The sequence below is a fragment of the Eutrema salsugineum genome, unplaced genomic scaffold, assembly GCF_000478725.1.
Source record: "Eutrema salsugineum unplaced genomic scaffold, Eutsalg1_0 scaffold_2, whole genome shotgun sequence".
NCBI lineage: Eukaryota > Viridiplantae > Streptophyta > Magnoliopsida > Brassicales > Brassicaceae > Eutrema > Eutrema salsugineum.
Genome location: NW_006256829.1, coordinates 8,411,922 through 8,432,664, shown reverse-complemented (window position 1 = coordinate 8,432,664; position 20,743 = coordinate 8,411,922). Strand labels below are relative to the sequence as shown.

General features: G+C 36.1%; 6 protein-coding genes and 1 pseudogene across 6 annotated transcripts; 1 reads left to right on the top strand and 6 right to left on the bottom strand.

The window, feature by feature from the left end:
* Positions 1 to 1,687: 1,687 nt before the first annotated feature.
* On the top strand, positions 1,688 to 2,310 carry LOC18017107 (uncharacterized serine-rich protein C215.13). Its single transcript, XM_006400889.2, has one exon. The coding sequence runs from the start codon at positions 1,779 to 1,781 to the stop codon at positions 2,220 to 2,222; it is 444 nt and encodes a 147-aa protein (XP_006400952.1). The 5' UTR covers positions 1,688 to 1,778; the 3' UTR covers positions 2,223 to 2,310.
* A 2,448-nt stretch (positions 2,311 to 4,758) lies between these two features.
* LOC18017106 (zinc transporter 2) lies at positions 4,759 to 6,093 on the bottom strand. Its single transcript, XM_006400888.2, has 2 exons — positions 5,399 to 6,093; positions 4,759 to 5,193 (listed from the first exon to the last, which is right to left on the bottom strand). Exons 1-2 carry the CDS (start codon positions 6,066 to 6,068, stop codon positions 4,802 to 4,804), a joined length of 1,062 nt encoding a protein of 353 aa, XP_006400951.1. The 5' UTR covers positions 6,069 to 6,093; the 3' UTR covers positions 4,759 to 4,801.
* Positions 6,094 to 8,453: 2,360 nt separating this feature from the next.
* On the bottom strand, positions 8,454 to 10,052 carry LOC18017105 (1-aminocyclopropane-1-carboxylate oxidase homolog 12). Its single transcript, XM_006400887.2, has 3 exons — positions 9,436 to 10,052; positions 8,935 to 9,256; positions 8,454 to 8,861 (listed from the first exon to the last, which is right to left on the bottom strand). The coding sequence occupies exons 1-3, from the start codon at positions 9,960 to 9,962 to the stop codon at positions 8,610 to 8,612; spliced, it is 1,101 nt and encodes a 366-aa protein (XP_006400950.1). The 5' UTR covers positions 9,963 to 10,052; the 3' UTR covers positions 8,454 to 8,609.
* Positions 10,053 to 10,456: 404 nt separating this feature from the next.
* LOC18017104 (1-aminocyclopropane-1-carboxylate oxidase homolog 12) lies at positions 10,457 to 12,414 on the bottom strand. The gene is made up of 3 exons (XM_024155787.1): positions 11,585 to 12,414; positions 11,030 to 11,351; positions 10,457 to 10,951 (listed from the first exon to the last, which is right to left on the bottom strand). Exons 1-3 carry the CDS (start codon positions 12,109 to 12,111, stop codon positions 10,700 to 10,702), a joined length of 1,101 nt encoding a protein of 366 aa, XP_024011555.1. The 5' UTR covers positions 12,112 to 12,414; the 3' UTR covers positions 10,457 to 10,699.
* Positions 12,415 to 13,286: 872 nt separating this feature from the next.
* LOC112086692 (1-aminocyclopropane-1-carboxylate oxidase homolog 12-like) lies at positions 13,287 to 15,069 on the bottom strand. The gene is given in 4 exon segments (XM_024155788.1): positions 13,287 to 13,651; positions 13,654 to 13,722; positions 13,809 to 14,130; positions 14,352 to 15,069. Coding segments are annotated over 4 exon segments (1,098 nt in total). The 5' UTR covers positions 14,876 to 15,069; the 3' UTR covers positions 13,287 to 13,468.
* A 1,438-nt stretch (positions 15,070 to 16,507) lies between these two features.
* On the bottom strand, positions 16,508 to 18,039 carry LOC18019351 (annotated as a pseudogene).
* Positions 18,040 to 18,719: 680 nt separating this feature from the next.
* Positions 18,720 to 20,139, bottom strand: LOC18019350 (E3 ubiquitin-protein ligase RDUF2). The gene has a single exon (XM_006400883.2). The coding sequence runs from the start codon at positions 20,045 to 20,047 to the stop codon at positions 18,872 to 18,874; it is 1,176 nt and encodes a 391-aa protein (XP_006400946.1). The 5' UTR covers positions 20,048 to 20,139; the 3' UTR covers positions 18,720 to 18,871.
* Positions 20,140 to 20,743: the final 604 nt, after the last annotated feature.

Below are 20,743 nucleotides of genomic sequence, written 5' to 3'. Positions count from 1 at the left end.
AAATTAATTTGTGCAGAAAACTGAAGTAACAAATAATTTTCAAAGTTTTTTTGAAAGCTTCCATAAAATTGGTGGGTCAGTCGATCATGCAATGGAATAATGTGAAAGTAAATTCAAGTTTTCACTTGCTGTTTGTTTTGCATTTCTAAATCATATTAATTAATGAATTTTCTTTGGGTAAATCGTACACTTATATGGTCCCAACTCCTAAAAAATATATTTAGTCTGACATATGTAAGCTTTTGAATAAGTTTAATTAACGACGACAAAGAATAAAAGTAAGTAATGACGTCGATAACAAATACTTACATACGCCTGTGTAATTTATACTTTTATATGATGATCTAGCCCGATAAACCATAATCTCTCGATTTATGCCATGTTAAATTGCTAATTGTGGAAAAAATATGTTTGAATTTAGGGAATGTCGAATCTCTTCATATCATACTATTAGACTTATGAAGTTATTCACGACTTATTAACGATTTGCAGGCTTGCAGCTAGACATGTAATCTAAGTATCTAACGATTTAATACTAGTATACAGTTATGAGTTATCGTAGTGTGAATTTGAATCTGATAGTGTAAATTGTTGAAAAACATAAAATATCCTAAACAATTACGTTGAGTCAAAAACCTATATATATATATATATTATCATCAAATATACATGTCAGATCCTCGCTTATATTTTTTTTTATTCTAACTAAAGATCCTCGCTTATGTATTTCGTTTTTTTAATTGCATTGGATTAACGTATGAACGGTATGATGATGTGCATTCTTTTTTTTTTTTTTTTTTGGTCGAATTCTTTTTTTTTTTTTTGTTAAAGGGTTTTCTCGTATGATGATATATGTATGATGATATGTACATCTAAAGACTAAAGCTATGCGTGCATGAACGTAGTTTAATGTGGTTTGTCCACACACATGCTTGTGAGGTTTTCTGAATAGATATTATCTGATGATCAGTCTGTACATATCATAGCTTTTCTGGGTCTTGGGTTTCCAATCGCGTCCGCATAATATTTTCATTTTGTATATAAAAATTTACGAGCCAAATCAATTAACTCAGAATTTTCAGTTTTCTAGCTAGTTATTACTCTCTTTTTTTTAAAACAAAAAAAAATCATTTAACATAGATTAAGAAACTATTCAATTTACAAATATATTCAATAAATTAATAATTTAATGTAAATAAGTTAAACTCAAAATGTTACTATATTAGATTTGAAAATGGTTAAACATGAATTGAATGCATAAAGTCTCATTAAAAACGAGACTATTTATAAAACGGGAAAAAAAAATTTAAGAACGACATTTTTATGAAATGGAAGATGTATTAAGGTATGTAATCTCAGTGTAATCTCAATGTAGTAAAGGTTAATAAATAATAAGCGATATAAATACAGGTTTTTATTGATTTGAAAGGGATCAAAGTTGTAGTTGCGCCGAAATCAGTTGTCGAGTTTTTTCTTCTTACCGTTGTTTGTTTCTTCTATAAAGAATAATATCGAGTAAAAACTACAATTTTTTGTTATTATTAAAAAAATTATTATTAGATATGTGTGTACACACACAAATGTAAATATTATAAGAAGTGCCTTCAAAGCTTTGACCTATTTCATTCCAACTTCCAAGCTCTCTATAATTTTCCATCTTCAATTCAAACATCAAAGAAACACACACACATACAAAACACACATTCTATATTGATGTGCTTCTATGTACTGATTTGGATCAATATATAGAACTGAGAACATCATCCACTATTGATTACATGGATGATCAAAAGTTGTGGAAAGTTTCCAAGAAAGATTCCATCTTCGAAACGGCCCATTTCTCTTCAAAACCCGTCGTCTTCACACGAAGCTTCTCAACAAAAAATTCTTCTTCTTCTTCCTCTTCAAAACCCATTTTCACACGAAGTTTCTCAACAAAACACACTTCGTATTCGTCATCAGAACCCATCTTTAGACGGAGTTTCTCTGCAAAACCAACTCCTTCGAAATCTCCGTTTCTGTCAAGAAGCGGTTCCACGACAACGAAATGCCCAAATGACGCTTCGTCTTCTTCTTCCAAGTGTTCCATATCTCGGAGCTTGTCTCAGAAAGGAGCTTCAGTGACCCGAAAGTGTCGTACTAAGGCCAAGGAGCACAAGTCCCGGTTCTACATCATGAAACGCTGCGTTTTGATGCTCGTTTGTTGGCACAAACACGCCTGAGAGATTCAATATTTGTGAAGAAAGAAGATTAGGTTAATTAATTACATTTCTTACTCGATTTTTTACCCATCCATTAGTCTCTCTCTCTCTCTCTCTTTTTTCTTTTCTTTTCTTTTTAATTCTGTATTAGTGATGCACTTCATCTGTTTTAAATTACATGTATGTTTTTTTCTTAATTTTTTTTACAAAATATAGTGTTTTAAAAAATTTAAATTTTACGATAGGACGTAAAGAGAAAAAGTTACACCATCGTACTTCAGAAACGAAAAAGGGTATACTAACTCATGATGTAATGTAACAGTAATACAAATTAAATGTTATGCTAAAATTATATTTTCACAGGCTTATTTTCCAACCATTTTCTTTTATAGTTGTATAGTTGTATTGAAGTGAGAGAGATTCCTTCTGAAACACTTGGGAATTTAAAAGACATACATATAAACAAAACTGTACCAGTGTTCCAGCTCTACTGTTTGCATTTATATATGTCGGTCCACATTACAGATTTAATAAGTGATATAGTACTATCCCCAAGATTTCTCATCTATTATATAAAGACTCAGTTGAGTCTCACAAGCTTAACACATAAGCACTATATATTTTGACATATCAGTTTTTGAAAAAATTAATTTTCTCAGTCCCAAAAAAAAAATTTAATTCATCAGCCATGACACAAATACAAAAGTAGTTTATATCTCGAAAAGTCATTCTCTCACAATAAAAAGTAAATGTATTGAACTTGTAGTGTTACCACTTCGTAAAGCACACCCGAAAAAATTGAACGACACTAAAATAAATTCGAAGAATCAAGAGCCATAATCATATGTTATTATAAAATGGAGCGGCATTCCACCTATTTTTCAGCTTTCTCTTACACGCTCAAAGAGCTCCAGAAATCAGATATAGCGCCACTGCAGTCACGTTCAAAACCAACATTGGGAAAGAATTAAGGTCTTCAAATAACATATCCAAAATACAGATTTTTTGTGTTACTTTTGTTTTAGTGATTGTGGCTTTTGGTGTTTCGGATCAGAAATGCGATCAAATACATGGATATAATCACTCTACGTGTCTACGAGGAGACAATGATAAACAATCATTGCCTCATAGAAAGAGAACTAGAAACAAGCTGTATGTAGCGTAATTACACAATATATATATATATATATTCCTATTTTATGTATATATAAGAAAAACTTTATGAACCATTAAAATAATTATTTCTTGTTTTCATATTAATATAGAGTTTTATGCGACGTTTTTTTTTTTCGCAAAACATTTAAAAAATCATAAATAGTTTCTATTTATTGCATACATGAAAAATTATGATATCTTTGTATTTGTAATGCTCTGGTGCCTAACAATATTAGGTTTAGAGCAAATGATATAACAAACGAAGTTGAAGTTTTAGAGGTATTTTGTTTTCTGTTTAATTTCTGTTTATAGTTTTCGTACATCTTTTGTAGATACATAAGACTGACATATAGTGAATGTTTAACTCAATATAATAATTAGCTATAAAATTTTTTTACGTAGCGCATTATTTTTCTGTCACATAGACAAAATTATTTATGTATCAGGAGAATATAATGCCCAAACTCTATCATATTTATTCTATTGACGTCCGAACTTTATATTTTTTTAACAAAAAAAGGATTATTTAGAAAGAAATTATTGTTTTTAATATTTATTACCCTAAGCAAAACTCAAAGGATTTGAGATGAGATTTAAAAGCTAAGCTAAAACAAACAAACACAATATTTTGTATTTTATTGTGTATCGATGAATATACGTATTTATTAACTTTATTTCATTAGTAAAAAAACAGAAAATATGTAATAAACAGACAGATATATGTCTAATAATAATTTAAAGAGATAACCATAGAAAATGATTTGCGATTACATAATTCTATCATGATTTAGAAAATTTAAATTTGCATATATATATATATATATATTACTGATAAACTAAACTATTATATATATAAAAATTACCGCGTGTACACGCGGGGTTTTATCTAGTATTAAACAAATATTGCCAAACTAAACCGCATTGTTTTTCTTTCTAGTTGAATTGAATTCGCATTGTTTGGGCTTCACATATATAGGCCGAATTAATTATGTAATTAACCATTAAGTAAACATCGGTTATAGAGAAAGACGAACAAGTTGTGTTTGCTGAATAGTGAACATTTGTGGCGAATATTGGACACTCTGAATTCAACTTAATCCGTTCATAGCCTACTGTTTATTTTTTTTTTTCATAATTTGATGTCAATTCTTTCTTTTTGTGAAAGAATTTACTTTAGTTAGCGTCATCTCGCTCATTTCTATTTTATTGATCGTTATCTATAAAAAAAGATACATAGCAAAAAATGTAGATGTTACACAAAAATATCAGAGGATGCAGATTTACCAGCTGGCCTATGCGGTTTTTCATTACATATTATTGTGTAAATGTTTACAGTTTCTTTGTCAAAGATTTACATTGAATTGTTGAATTCCTCAAAAATTGATTTTAAAAGAAGAACAAAAAGAAAATGGAATAAAATTAATGAAACTAAGGTGTCAACAAAATCAATCCCAAATCATAACAATAGAGAGCAAAGTAACGCCAAGCAAGACAGCAAGAAACTTGTAGATTGGCTTGTCGAAGTAACACTCCTCACGAGGCTTATACCCTTTTCCGATAAGGTGGTTAACCGCAACATACACGAAGACTCCACATGCAATGCTCATTGAGATTGCGTAGGTCCAATCACCGGCAGCTCCTTGGCTGGTGGCATTGATTCCAATGCCAATCCCGACCCCTAAGGGACTCGATATCCCAAATGCGAAGGAGTAGACTACGGTAAGGAAGAATGGTCGTTTAGGGATTAGCTTGAGGAGAGCTATTCCCATTGCTACAGCCGCGAAGATCTTGTGCATGGAGATTGTCCATAGGTTTCTCCAAGCGTCACTTTTAGTATCTGGCCAATATGTTCATTAGAGAACGTTAAAAATTTGAGGGTTTAGGTATCACACTCCCTTTCTATTTATATACATCCGTTATTAGGTCAAAGTTCATATTAATCTGCTATCATGTACGTCTCCTAGTATCTATCTAGCTTAGCTACATATATACTTGGTTATCAGTTCAACAAAGAAGCAATTAGGGTTTGTAATATTTGGTACCTGAGACACCAATGGCGATTCCCTCAAAGACAGAGTGGAAACAAAGTGCAAGAATCAGCAAAGCTGTGTCTCCAAATCCACTTGTCCGTAAGATTGCTTGATTCACATCCACACCTCTTCCAATCTCACGACGGCCTTCTTCCTTCACCGCCACGTCATCTTCCACCCTCAAATCTCCGGCGCCAGCCCCGCCGTGGTTATTATTACTTCCAACCGCTACAAACGCAACCGCCACGTCTGCGAGCATCGTAAGGCAATATCCACCGACTGCTAACATGAAGGCGTAAGGATATTCTCTGTGTTTTAACCCTCGAAAAGTCTCGTTTGCGTCGCTGAGAAAATGGATCAAAGCTGTCGCTAGGAATATACCGCCGGAGAACTGAGTTCCGAGAAGGAGAAACGACTCGTTCCACCGGTAAAAATAAGGAGAAATCCCCGCCAAAAATGTGCTAAAGAAGAGTATTATAAGACAGTATATCTTCACAAGAACCAAGCTTTTCGACCGGAGATCCACGACAGCTGTTCCGGTGGCCGGAGGTGGTTGTTTGGCCGCGGCAGCCTCCTCCTCTTCGTCTTCTGAGCCGCCGTGAGCTAGGATTAGGGAGATACAGAGGAAGAAGATAGAGAGGAAGAAGAGAGCTGACTTTAGGGTCTTGGAAGAGAGAGCCATTTTGGTTATATTGTTGTTTAGTTCTGTTTGTACTTTTGTTCAGTTCATGAGCATATATGGTGTATATATGTACGTATGTATCATATGGTTGTGTTTGTAGTACAGTGTTGACTTTTGTTTTGGAGATTTGCTGTGACTAGTACAACGGTGAAGTCATTCGGAAGTTGTACTACAGAAAGTACTTATAATGATAAATCAATAACTTATCGCCGGCGACCAAAGAGCTGGTTCTTTATGATTGAAACAGTCTCTATATATACCGGGTATAATCATTGTATAATTATTAGAACGTTGACAAAAGAGTAATATTAAAATAACTTTTGTTTTTTTTATGAGTGTTTATTTGTGTATCTCGTAAGTTACATTCACATTTTTTTTTCCAGGCCGGGAAGATACCAAAATTTGAACCAAAGACGAACAAAAGATACACAATCTAACGGTATAATTAGGCTATCAAACTTTAGTCTATATTTTTGGAAAATGACAGAAAAGTTTCCCAAAAGGATTTTTCTTTTTTGGCCAAATATAGAACTTCTGAAACTGGATTTATGTATCTGCAGAATATGTAAAAAAAAAATATCGTAATAAATTTGCCGTTAATACCAAAATATTGAATATCTTTATTTCAATCCATATGACTATATATGTGAGTCTTGAAATAGGCTGAGTGAATATATGGTGCATCTCTTTTTCTGTCTGCATATATATTCAAATCTTTCAGAACTTGCAAAAGTTATTTAATACTCCCTCTGTTCAGAATTATTTGATGTTTTAGAAGGTTTTTTTTGTTCAGAATTATTTGATGTTCTCACTTTTCAATACAAAATTTAATGAATTTTTATAGTTTTTGACCTTTTATATTCTGCAGATTGTCTTTTTATTGGCTGAATGATATTTAAATGGATTATAAATAATATTTTTAGTATAGAAAAAATAAAAATTAAATGAATCCTTAAACTGTGTGTAAAAACCTTAAACATCAAATAATTCTGAACAGAGGAAGTATATGCTAATTAATCTGGGCTAATACCACATATAGAGATCTTTCATTTTTAATTAACAACTTATATATAAAATATCTACACAATTGTTGTAATGAGTTAACTAGTTTAGAGTGGACACTGGTCAGTGGTTATTTAGGACTATCACAAATGCTTTTGCTCTTTAACGCAAATCATGGAGCCATCCATTTATTTAGGTGTTGATTGGTTCATCCGCTATCTCCCGCAAAAGCTGCATTTGCGAGTAGTAGCAGGTTGTAGCGTTTAGTAACAATCACCATAACGGCTTTCTACCGCTCTGAACCGCTACGTACCGTTCAAAATCAAAAGCTGCTTCCCGCAAGCGTTTGCGGTTACAGGCGGTAGCGGGTGGTTTCAGTTTTTTTTTTTTTCAAAATATAAAATAAATTATCTTAAAAATTAATAAAAAATAAGAAAAATTATAAAAATTGGAAAAAGTTAAGAAATTTTTTTATTTTCTCGTATCAATAATTTTTATATTAATTCTTATTCTTAATATATATATCATTTATCAACTAAAATTTATATATGTAACTATATATATTTTATAAAAAAAATTCAAACCTTTTAAAAATTTATATTTTATTTTTCATTTGATAATGTACAATATATACATATTAGTTAAATATATATCTGTCTATACAATTATGTTTTTATACAGAAAATTGTTTTAAACTCTTAAAAATATTTATTTAACTATTTATTATATGATTTAGTTTTTGGTCTTTAAATATTAACTTTACATATTTTTATATATAATTTCTGGTTTTTATATAAATGATATATTGTATGTATTTTATTGTTTTAATATAAAACCGCTATTACACCCGCTGTCAACCAGTCAAAAATATCCCGCAAATGCAACAGTTTTCAACCGCTATACCAGTCGTACAAAACGCTCATTAACGCTAATAACCGCAATCGCCTGTTTCCGCAAACTCCCGCAACCGAAGTTGCAACCGCTGCGGGTGAACCAGTCGAGCCCTAAGTTTCAAAGCACAAGCAAAATACAAATTAAAACAGTAATTTTATGGAACCTTGCGTCGAAGGGTAACGTCCATAAAACCCAAAACATCTTGCATAAGAAATTGTAAATTGAATATATTATATATAGACCGTGCCGTCCTCAATTTGATTATCTTACCTATCAAATTATATACATTAATATTCAAGTATATTTTCAGTTGGTGATTGTGTGCATGACGTATTCGAGCATAATGACAGCTAAATCATAGCAAATATAAAAATGTTGTGGTATACCCTTGATGCTGAGGTAAAAGAGAGCTTCATTTTTGTCTACACATGAACTGAAGAGGTAAATGAAGTTTTGAATCTTTAGGTCAAACTAAATTAAAGCAATCACTTATAGTCTGATACGTATGGCTAAAGTAAAAAAGACCCAAACACAGAGTAGCTCAACACATACACACAGAAAGACTATGCTTCTCTTATTTTTGATACATTGGTTTAATTATTGCATAGCCAAGAACAGAGTAGCTGATCATGCAATCGTTTAAATTCATATCCTAAAATTCGACAGATGCGATGTTCCATCGAGACCTTTCTCAAAATATCCCATTGTGTACTCTGTTAGGGTTATGTCTCTGTATTTTGGAGGGTTTTCTTCAGACACAAGCTCTTTCAGCGGTCCATAAACCCTGGAATTGGGGAGTGCACTTGAGCTGAAAAAGCTCGCAATGGAAATCCTTGTCTCTTCTCTATTTACGAGCACTCTATGCTCCACGCTTACAAACTTATTGTTCGTTATCAGCTGCAAAATCAAACCCACATATATATAAAACCAAAGATTCGTTAATTTAAATGTATCCGATTTTATATTTTACCTGCAAGAAATCTCCAATGTTGATGACGAGAGCTCCAGGAAGAGGAGAGACATCGACCCAAGAGTCTTGATGAAGAATTTGAAGACCACCGACGTTGTCTTGAAGAAGAAGCGTGAGGAAACTGTTGTCTGAGTGTTTACTTATCCCCAAAGTTAGGTCAGGTTGTGGACAAGGTGGGTAATAATTGCAGATCAATAGCATAGTCTTCAAGCAATCCATGCTCTTAAGTATATCAGATTCCAAACCTAGGGCTTCTGAGAGAAGCTCAAAGAGCAAACCACCTAAACTCATCACATGCTTTGAATATTCAATCATAGCATCCCTGAGTCAATCAATGATGTTAGAAACTAAATCAGTCTCTGTTCAAGTTTTAAAACAACGTCTAGACTTTCCAATAGACTCATCATAATAATTAACTAGTCAACGATCAATTTGTGCTTGACACATCCAGGAATTATCATGGAATTAAAAAACAGAAAGTAGTAAACATGTTTCCGTTACCTGCAAGTCACTGGGAGATCCTCAGGAGACGGAGGATCTGGAGCCATGTAACAAGAGAAAGCATCTCTCCAGTTAACAGAAGGAGATGAACTGTATAGATCGAAGTTACTGTTGTAGACAAACTTGTTCTTGTTGAAATCACGCGAGAAGTATCGTTTCTTGAACTCGGGATCTTCCTCGTGAAACCTGCGACCTTCATCTTCAATCTCCTTAAGAACGTTTAATGGAATACCATGATTGACCACCTGGAAGAAACCCCACTTCTCCGCCGCGTATCTGACTTTCTCTACGACGGCTTCACGTGACGCTGTGTCCACGTGGACGCTTGCCAAGTCGATGGTAGGGATCTCTAGGTCGGAAACAGAGACAGATGGTTTCTTGTCTGTTGAGGAATCTTTCGGGACGTGGAAGATTCGTGGGACCTCGGTAATTTTAGCGTCGACGAGCCCTTTTACTCCTACTTTTGTCTCGTCAAAAGCCTTTCGTTCAATAAAAGGATCAAATTCAATCGAGTTTTTGGTCACCATTCTTTTTACTTTCCTTTTTCACAAGATTTTTGCTTAGAAGAAGAACTAGCGAAGGGGGAAGACAAAACTAAGAATTGACGGTAGGAGTAATTTGGTCTTTGGTGTATGTGTGGGACCGAATATAATTTCTCCGTTTTTGTGGACTTTGTAACTGATGATCACATATTCACATGAATGTTGCCTCTCTCTTTCTCTCATACTCATTTTAACGACTTGTCGTAGTTGAATTTTTCTTCTCTGCTTTTGGTTTATTATGGACTAATTACTTAATTATGCATATAGCCCTAGAATATTCCACTTTAGTTACCGTAATTTGAGTGCTCAAACTGAGGAGATTTTTCTGGATTACCAAATAATGGATTTGATCATTTATTTGAAAAGTTTTTGAGTCTTGTGTTGAAGTTACTCTATATTACTAATCCCCAAAACATGTGTTATCTAATATTTTTGGGCAGAATAAAAACTGATACTCTTTCAATATAGCTACATGGTGATCGTTCAACAACTAGAATTTATAAATTGGTCCAATAATAATGACCTTCATAAAGTTCCACTTATACATATAATAATATATGGGTGGTGATATGAATGGCATGACGAAACCGAGCATAATGACAGACTCAGCACATATACATTACATATTTTGTTTTTGCTAAATAAAATAAATATATATGTATATATATATATATATTGCAGAGCCAAGAACAGAGTAATTGATGCTAAGAAACACACAAATTTTATATCCTGAAATTCAAGAGATGCGATGTTCCGTCGAGACCTTTCTTAAAGTATCCTTCTGAGTATTCTTTTATGGTTATGTCTCCGTATTTTGGAGGGTTGTTTTCAGACACAAGCTCTTTCATCGGTCCATAAACTGTGGAACCGTGCCGTTTACTTGAGCTGAAAAAGCTTGCTACTGAAATCCTTGGTCCTTGTCTATTCGCAAGCACCCTATGCTCCACACTTACAAACTTATCGTTCGTTATCAGCTGCGAAATCAAATTCGGCATATATATAAATAAATTTAGATTAATGTATTAGGTATCTGTTTGATAATCTTGCTTCACCTGCAAGAAATCTCCGATATTGATGACGAGAGCTCCAGGAAGAGGAGCGACATCAACCCAAGAGTCTTGATGAAGAACTTGAAGACCACCGATGTTGTCTTGAAGAAGAACACTGAGGAAAGAGTTGTCTGAGTGTTTATTTATCCCCAAAGTTAGGTCAGGTTGTGGACAAGGTGGGTAATAATGGCCGAGCATGAGCAAAGACTTTAAGCAATCCTTGCTCTTAAGTATATCAGAATTCAAACCTAGGGCTTCTGAGAGTAGCTCAAAGAGCAAACCACCTAAAACCATCACATGCTTTGAGTATTCGATCACAGCATCCCTGAGTCAATCAATGATGTTATAAATCAAATCACTATCTTTTAAAGGACTCACATAATAATTTAGTACTAGTCAACGATTAATTTTGTGCTTGATGCATACAAGAGTACTGTCCAATCCGGCTTACACCATAAGAAAATTAACCGGTTAAAACACTAATTTCTTTACAACCTTTTTCAAATCACAGGCATATTTAAGAAAAAGAAAAAAATATGTCAAGTATGTTACCGTCACCTGCAAGTCACTGGGAGTTCCTCAGGAGAAGGAGGTTCTGGAGCTATGAAACAAGTGAAAGTATCTCTCCAGCTAACAGACGGAGAAGAACTGTATAGATCGAAATTACTGTTGTAGAAAAACTTTTTACTGGCGGAATCACGCGAGAAATATCGTTTCTTGACCTCAGGATCTTCCTCGTGAAACCTGCGAACTCCATCTTTGGTCTCTTCAAGAACGTGTAAAGGAACACCATGATTGATCACCTGGAAGAACCCCCACTTCTCCGCCGCGTATTTGACTTTCTCTACGACGGCTTCACGTGACGCCGTGTCCACGTGGACGCTTGCGAAGTCGATGGTAGGGATCTCTAGGTCGGAAACAGAAACAGAGGGTTTCTTGTCTGTTGCGGAATCTTGCGGGACGTGGAAGATTCGTGGGACCTCTGTGATTTTAGCGTCGACGAGGCCTTTGACTCCTTCTTTTGTCTCGTCGAAAGCTTTGCGCTCGACATAAGGATCGAATTCGATCGAGTTTTCGGTCACCATCTTTTTCCTTCTTTTTTTTTTGTTTTCTTACAAGATGTCTGTTTTGAAGAAGATAAAGCAAAATGTGGATAAAAAAACAAAAAGAGAACCGACGGTTAGCATTTGGTCATTAGTGTGTGGGACCGAGCATGTGCATTTTTGTGGATCTCTAGGTCTGAAACAGAGACAGATGGTTTCTTGTCTGTTGAGGAATCTTTCGGGACGTGGAAGATTCGAGGGACTTCGGTGATTTTAGCGTCGACGAGTCCTTTTACAGTTTTACTCCTTCTTTTGTCTCGCTGAAAGCCTTTCGTTCGATATAAGGATCGAACTCGATCGAGTTTTAGGTCACCATTCATTCTTTTTGCTTTCTTTTTCATAAGATTTCTACTTAAGAAGAAGATATAGCAAAGTGAAGACAAAAATGGACGACTAAGAGAATCGACGGTAGGAATTTTGGTCTTTGGTGTGTGGGACCGAATATGTCCGTTTTTGTAGACTTTGTAACTGATCGTTGTCTCTCTCTTTCTCTCACGCTCACTTTAACGACTTGTCGTAGTTAACTTTTTCTTCTCTGATTTTGGTTTATTATGGACTAATTGCTCAATTATGCATATAGTTCTACCTAATACTACTCCCCAAAAGAGGTGTTGTCTAATATTTTTACAAAAGAAAAGCTGGAACTCTTTCAATATTGCTCTTTGTACATGGTGAATTTGTTCGACTAGTTGATCATCATAAATGGGGTCATGTTGAACTCTTTCAAGATAATTTTAATTAAGATGGCAGATGTTAAAAAATTAAAAAAAAAAGATAACTTATGCATTTTAATAGGTATAACTAAAATTTTATATATATAAAAAAAATACTCCCCTGTTTTATAAAAATGTCCTCGGCATAAATGAATATAACTGTATATTATTTTAAATGTCATTTACAGCTACCCGTAAGGCGTAAACTCATTACTTTCTAAAAATTAAATTCCATATAAATTAATTAATATGGATGTGGGATAGTATCCACTATCCAGGTAAGAGTCGACATTTTCTTTGGTTAGTTCTCCATTCCATATAGGCATATATATAAAATAAGCAATTAAAATTGGTGTGGTAACGAAAATAACTTCATCCTTGTCACAATCTCAAACAAGAACTGAAGAGGTAGAAAGCAAAAATAAAGTTTTGAATCTTTAGATCAAATCAATGCAATGCATTCACTTATGGCTACGTAATGGGATACTTATTGGCTAAAGTAGAAAGATCCAAATACAGAGTAGCTCATTACATTTACGTAGAAACGCACATTTTTCTTTAGGTACACTGGTTTTATTATTAAAGAGCCAAGAACAGAGTGACTGATGCTAACAAACACACAGAATTCATATCCTGAAATTCAAGAGATGCGATGTTCCATCGAGACCTTTCTCAATGAATCCTTCTGTGTATTCTTTCAAGGTTATGTCTCTATATTTTGGAGGGTTGTTTTCAGACACAAGCTCTTTCATCGGTCCATAAACTGTGGAATCGGGCCCTTTACTTGAGCTGAAAAAGCTTGCTACTGAAAAATTCTTGGTCCTTGTCTATTCGCAAGCACCCTATGCTCCACACTTACAAACTTATCGTTCGTTATCAGCTGCGAAATCAAATTAGGAATATATATAAATAAAAAACACATTTTAGATTAATGTATTAAGTATCTATTTCATAATCTTACTTTACCTGCAAGAAATCTCCGATGTTGATGATGAGAGCTCCAGGAAGAGGAGCGACATCTACCCAAGAGTCTTGATGAAGAACTTGAAGACCACCGATGTTGTCTTGAAGAAGAACCGTGAGGAAAGAGGTGTCTGAGTGTTTACTTATCCCCAAAGTTAGGTCTGGTTGTGGACACGGAGGGTAATAATGGCAGACCATGAGCAAATTCTTTAAGCAATCCATGCTCTTAAGGATCTCAGAATTCAAACCTAGGGCTTCTGAGAGAAGCTCTAAGAGCAGACCACCTAAACTCAGCACATGCTTTGAGTATTCGAACATAGCATCCCTGAGTCAATCAATGATGTTAGAAATCAATCACTCTCTTTTCAAAGTTTAGACGTTCAAATCGATTGATAATACTTTACAAACTTATGCATATCCTTCTTAGCCTCTAAGAAATTTATATGGCCATTGCAGTTTGCAGCTCTGATTGATGATTAGGTTTGTGAATTGCGACCTCCAAATATATTTAAGTGAAGAAAAAGATGTTAAGTATGTTACCGTCACCTGCAAGTCACTGGGAGTTCCTCAGGAGTTGGAGGATCTGGAGCTATGTAACACTGGAAAGTATCTCTCCAGTTAACAGACGGCGAAGGACTGTATAGATCGAAATTACTGTTGTAGACAAAATTTTTATTGGCGATATCACGCGAGAAGTATCGTTTCTTGACCTCAGGATCTTCCTCGTGAAACCTGCGAACTCCATCTTTGATCTCTTCAAGAACGTTTAAAGGAACACCATGATTGACCACCTGGAAGAATCCCCACTTCTCCGCCGCGTATTTGACTTTCTCTACGACGGCTTCACGTGATGCCGTGTCCACGTGAACGCTTGCAAAGTCGATGGTAGGGATCTCTAGGTCTAATACAGAGGCAGATGGTTTCTTGTCTGTTAAGGTATCTTGAGGTATGTGGAAGATTCGAGGAACTTCAGTGATTTTAGCGTCGACGAGGCCTTTTACTCCTCCTTTTGTCTCGTCGAAAGCTTTGCGCTCGATATAAGGATCGAGTTCGTTCGAGTTTTTGGTCATCTTTTTTTTTGTTCTTTTTTTCTTCTTACAAGATCTCGGCTTTGAAGAAGATAAAGCAAAATGAGGATAATAAAGGAAAGATTGAGAACCGCCGGTTGAAGTTAGGTCATTAGTGTGTGGTGGGAAAATTTGCGAAAAAAAACCTGGAAGTTTGAGATTTCAACCAAAAACCCCGAAAAATGAGGTGTATTTAAAATTTTGGGTTTTGGAATACCTTTTTTTTCCTTGGGATATTTTAGGTGAAATTTCTACCAGTTTTTTTTTTTTTTCCTTTTTTTGTTGCAGCCTTTTCTCGAGATTTATGTGTAGAAGGCACCATGTCGTTTATAGGTTAGTGACACAGTGTGTTTCGGTCTCCATCAGAAAATCAACCCTGAGAGCGTCTGTGGTTTAATTTGCATGATACGAAACATAAGGTTTTTTAAATATGAAATACTCCATAAAACTATTGGTGAAATTTCAATTATGCAAGATTAAGCTTTAATTACCGGAAATTTGGTTACTGGAATTGAAGAGATCATTTCATTACGAGTGTTTTTAGACTACTTACATAGTTACATCTACCATTTTGTGTGGAACGAGATTTTTTTTTATGTCAACTCATTGTTCAACATTTTAACGACAGTTTGGACTTGGTCAACCATTCCGAACCATAACGGTACCGTCCATGTATGGATTAAATAAAGTTTTGAATCTTTAGATCAAATTAATTCAAAGCATTCACTTATAGACTGATACGTATGGCTAAAGTAAAAAAGACCCAAACACCGAGTAGCTCAACACATACACACAGAAATAGACTATGCTTTCTTATTTTTGATTCATTGGTTTACTTTTTGCATAGCCAGTTTTCTTCAGACCAAAGAGTCTTGATGAAGAATTTGAAGACCACCGATGTTGTCTTGAAGAAGAACCGTGAGGAAAGAGCTGTCTGAGTGTTTACTTATCCCCAAAGTTAGGTCTGATTGTGGACACGGTGGGTAATTATGGCAGATCATAACCAAAGTCTTCAAGCAATCCATGCTCTTAAGTATATCAGATTTCGAACCTAGTGCTTCTGAGAGAAGCTCAAAGAGCAAACATCCTAAACTCATCACATGCTTTGAGCATTCGATCATAGCATATTAGCATGATAGCATCCCTGAGTCGATCAATGATGTTCGAAATCAAATCACTCTCTGTTCAAGTAAAACAGAGTCCTTTTACTCCTACTTTTGTCTCGTCGAAAGCCTTTCGTTCGATATAAGGATCGAACTCGATCGAGATTTTGGTCCCCATTCTTTATGCTTTCTTTTTCACAAGATTTCTACTTAGAAGAAGAAATAGCAAAGTGAAGACAAAAATGGACGACTAAGAATCGACGGTAGGAGTTTTAGTCTTTGGTGTGTGGGACTGAATTTGTAGACTTTGTAACTGATGATCACATGAATGTTGTCTCTCTCTTTCTCTCACTCTCACTTTAACGACTTGTCGTAATTAACTTTTTCTTCTCTGCTTTTGTTTTATTATGGACTAATTACTTAATCATGCATATAGCCCTAGATTTCACTTTAACTACCGTTAATTTGAGTGCTGAAATTGAGGAGAGAATTCTTAGATTTATAACATTGTAAGAGATCCAAATACAGAGTAGCTCAACACATATACATTAATACATATGAACGCATGCACACACGCTATTCTTTCTTCTTTTTTTTTTTTTTTTCACACGCTATTCTTTCTATATATTCTTTGTATATATGAGAGATATAGATATAGTTTTGGTACGTAGGTTTAGTTATTGCAGAGCCAAGAACAGACTAAATTGATGCTAAGAAACACACAAATTTTATATCCTGAAATTCAAGAGATGCGATGTTCCATCGAGACCTTTCTTAAAGTATCCTTCTGTGTAATTCTTGTATGGTCATGTCTCTGTATTTAGGAGGGTTGTCTTCAGACACAAGCTCTTTCATTGGTCCATAAACGTTGGGATTTGGACGTTTACTTGAGGTGAAAAAGATTGCTATCGAAATCCTTGGTCCTTGTCTATTCGCAAGCACCCTATGCTCCAAACTTACAAACTTATCGTTCGTCATCAGCTGCAAATTCAAATTCAACATATATAAACAAAACGCATTAAGATTTAAGGTATTTACATATCTGTTTCAGATTCTTATTTTTTACCTGCAAGTAATCCCCGATGTTAATGACGAGAGCTCCAGGAAGAGGAGCGACATCAACCCAAGAGTCTTGATGAAGAACTTGAAGACCACCAATGTTGTCATCTTGAAGCAAAACCGTGAGGAAAGAGTTGTCTGAGTGTTTATTTGCCCCTAAAGTTAGGTCTGGTTGTGGACACGGAGGGTAATAATGCCCGAGCATGAGCAAAGACTTTAAGCAATCCTTGCTCTTAAGGATCTTAGAATTCAAACCTAGGGCTTCTGAGAGAAGCTCTAGGAGCAGACCACCTAAACTCAGCACATGCTTTGAGTATTCGATCATAGCATCCCTGAGTCAATCAATAGTTAGAAATCAATCACTCTCTTATCAAGTAAAACAAAATCTAGACTTTTCAATAGACTCATCATAATAATTTAGTACTAGTCAACGATCAATTTTGTGTTTGATGCATATACAAGAGTGTCAAATCCGGCTTACCCCATAAGAATATTAACCGATTAAAATTCAATCTCTTTAAAACCTTTTTCAAATCACAGACATATTTAAGAAAAAAAAATGATGTAAAGCATGTTACCGTTGTAGACAAATTTGTCATTTGCGGAATCGCGCGAGAAGTATCCTTTCTTGACCTCAGGATCTTCCTCGTGAAACCTGCGAACTCCATCTTTGATCTCTTCAAGAACGTTTAAAGGAATACCATGATTGACCACCTGGAAAAATCCCCACTTCTCCGCCGCGTATTTGACTTTCTCTACGACGGCTTCACGTGACGCCGTGTCGACGTGGACGCTTGCAAAGTCGATGGCAGGGATTTCTAGGTCTGAAGCAGAGACAGATGGTTTCTTGTTGGTTAAGGTATCTTGAGGGACGTGGAAGATTCGAGGAACTTCAGTGATTTTAGCGTCGACGAGGCCTTTGACTCCTTCTTTTGTCTCGTCGAAAGCTTTACGCTCGACATAAGGATCGAGTTCGATCGAGTTTTCGGTTATCATTTTATATTGTTATTCTTTTCTTTACAAGATGTCTGTTTTAAAGAAGATAAAGCAAAAATGTGGATAAAAAACAAAACGAGAACCGACGGTTGGCATTTGGTCATGAGTGTGTGGGACCGAACATGTCCATTTTTGTGGATTTCTGACTGTATCTCATGATTTTATGAATGTAGTAGTCCTTCTCTCTCTCTCACACAGAGAGACACACACTGACCTAGTGACCTGTCGTAGTTGATTTTTTCTTGTCCAGTTTTTTTTTGTTCTTGTTCACTTTTGCTTTATGTTAAGGTCTAATTACTTAATTATGCATATAGACAGGGCTAGATCCAACTTTATTTACCGAAATTTGGTTGCTGGAATAATTCAGGAGATCATTTTGAGTGTTTTTTTTTAAGACTACTTGCATCGTTCAGTACTTTAAGTGGACAGTTTTGACTTGGTCAACCATTCCGAACCATAACGGTACCGTCCAGGTATGAATTAAAAAGACTTGCAGTTGAAATTTGAATTCAATTTAACCATCAATTCTTTTTCTTTTTCTGTGCATCTTTCAGCTTAGGCCTACTCTCAGCAACCGAGGAAAAAAAGGCTTAAAGGGAAAGCATTCTTTTACTTTCTCGGAAACCAAACAGCCAAAAATCTCGGGAAAAGTTTCGAGGTCCAAAACACAAGCTAACAAAATGATGAAATAAACTTGAATGAACATGTTAGAAATTTGATGTAATGTAACATACGAAGAAATCAATCGAATGAAATGTCAAAATGGACTTCCAATCTTTCTTTTGAATTCTTACATTTACACTGTTGAATGAACAAACAAACCAATAAAATATATGTATTCTCAATGCAGAACTGAAGAATCTCTGTTACTTCTGTTTCGCCCGAAGTATCTTCTCAACACTGAATTCGACCGATCCAAAACCCTAGATTCTACTTCAATGTTCAAATCCAACTGATTAGAAGAAGATGAAATATCAGCAGAAGAAGAAGAGCCACGATTTGGCCTAACTCTCCTCATTAACGACACCATTCCACGAACCATCCTTCTCAATCTGCCTCCTGAGCCGGAGCCAGCAGCAACATCTGATTCAAGTGTCCCGTGTGCTCTAACCCACGATATCCGTCTAGGACCGTCGCTATTACCAATCCCACCACCGTCAACTTCTGTCAACACCACAGGCAAAACTCTCTCACCGTCTCTCATTGCGGCGTTAAACCTCCCGACGGCGATTCCGCCTCCGGGAAGTCTCCATATCGTCATCCCCACTGCGTTCTCCTCCTCGTTGTTGCTGCTTCGTCGGTTAGGCTCTGAAGGCAGCTCGAATCTGCAGACCGGGCACGAGTTCCGGATCGAGAGCCACGGCACGATGCAATCCTCGTGGAAAATGTGCTTACACGGCATCTCACGCGCCTCCGTCTCCGCCTCGAAAACCTCCATACAGACTGCGCAATTCGCCTCCGCAACTACGTGGCAATCCGAGATTTCGACTCTCGGCAAAGACTCAATCGCCGATTTCGACGCCGGAGGGTTTCCAGATCTACCGATTCCGGTTCCCGAAGCCTCGATCTGACTCAGCTGCTCGAGCAACCGGTCAAATCCCGATCCCATCATGATCTCAGATACAGAATCCGGAAGCGGCCTTAGACCCGATCCAGATCCATCGTCGTAGTAAAACTCGAAAGCACGTCGATCCCTTGCTCCGTCTGCTTCTTCTCCCTCATCTCTCTCGCCGGCGCCTCCCTGGAGGACGATGACCGGGTTAAACGACGGACGACGACCGGATCTCCGGCGTCTAATCACGGATCTACGGCTATTGTTGATCGATCTAACTTCAGTGGAAGCTGGGTTCACTAACTCGGCAGCTGCGGAGGAGGAATCGTTAATCTCTTCGATGAATCCGCCGTCGCAGTACGGACAAGTGACGCCGGAGGTGGAACCTTGTTCAGCCCAGCCGCTTACGAATCGCGTGCAGCTATAACACCAATAAGACGCCGTAATCGGAGTTGTAGTTGTCATCTATGGACCTCTTCTGATTCGGTGAGATTGATGTGAAAGAAGAAGAAGAAGCAGAGGAATCGCTGACCACAGTTAATGAGAGAGAGATTGAGATGAGAAATTGGAAACGTGGTTTTTAAGGCGGAATTAACAGCGTCGGATTAGACGGTAAATAGACACGTGTAAGTGTTTGGCTGGGTAGAAGATAGCAGAAGTGTTAACGGTCGTTTATGTATAGAGAAGCGTTCGAGGCGTCTGTTGACCAACGCGGATAGTGGAAACGCCGAGTTTCTAAAAGAAAATTCAAAAGAGGCGCCGTGTCTGCTGGTTACGGGGCCTACGTTGGACCCATCTGATCTCCGTTTTTTTCTGGGAAAGTCACTAAACGACATCATTTCAACCTGTAAAATCAAGCCAGGAGCAAAAGTATGCTGAGTATGCTGACTGCTAAATTATTTATCTTTTTAATTTTTTTTTGTTGTTACATTTTTAATCATTTTGACATATGTTATTATTATGTTTAGCAGTCGACAAAAAAAATTGTTATTTATGTTTAGCAATGATATGAGGTGGAGGTTGGAATCTTTAGAAAATATAGTTACCATTTCTTACACGTTGATGCAATGAATTATTTATTCGTGCCAAATTGATAAAAGAAAAGTCGCTCAACAAACTTTGATCCGTGTAAGCAACTAATGAAATAGACGAATCTCAATT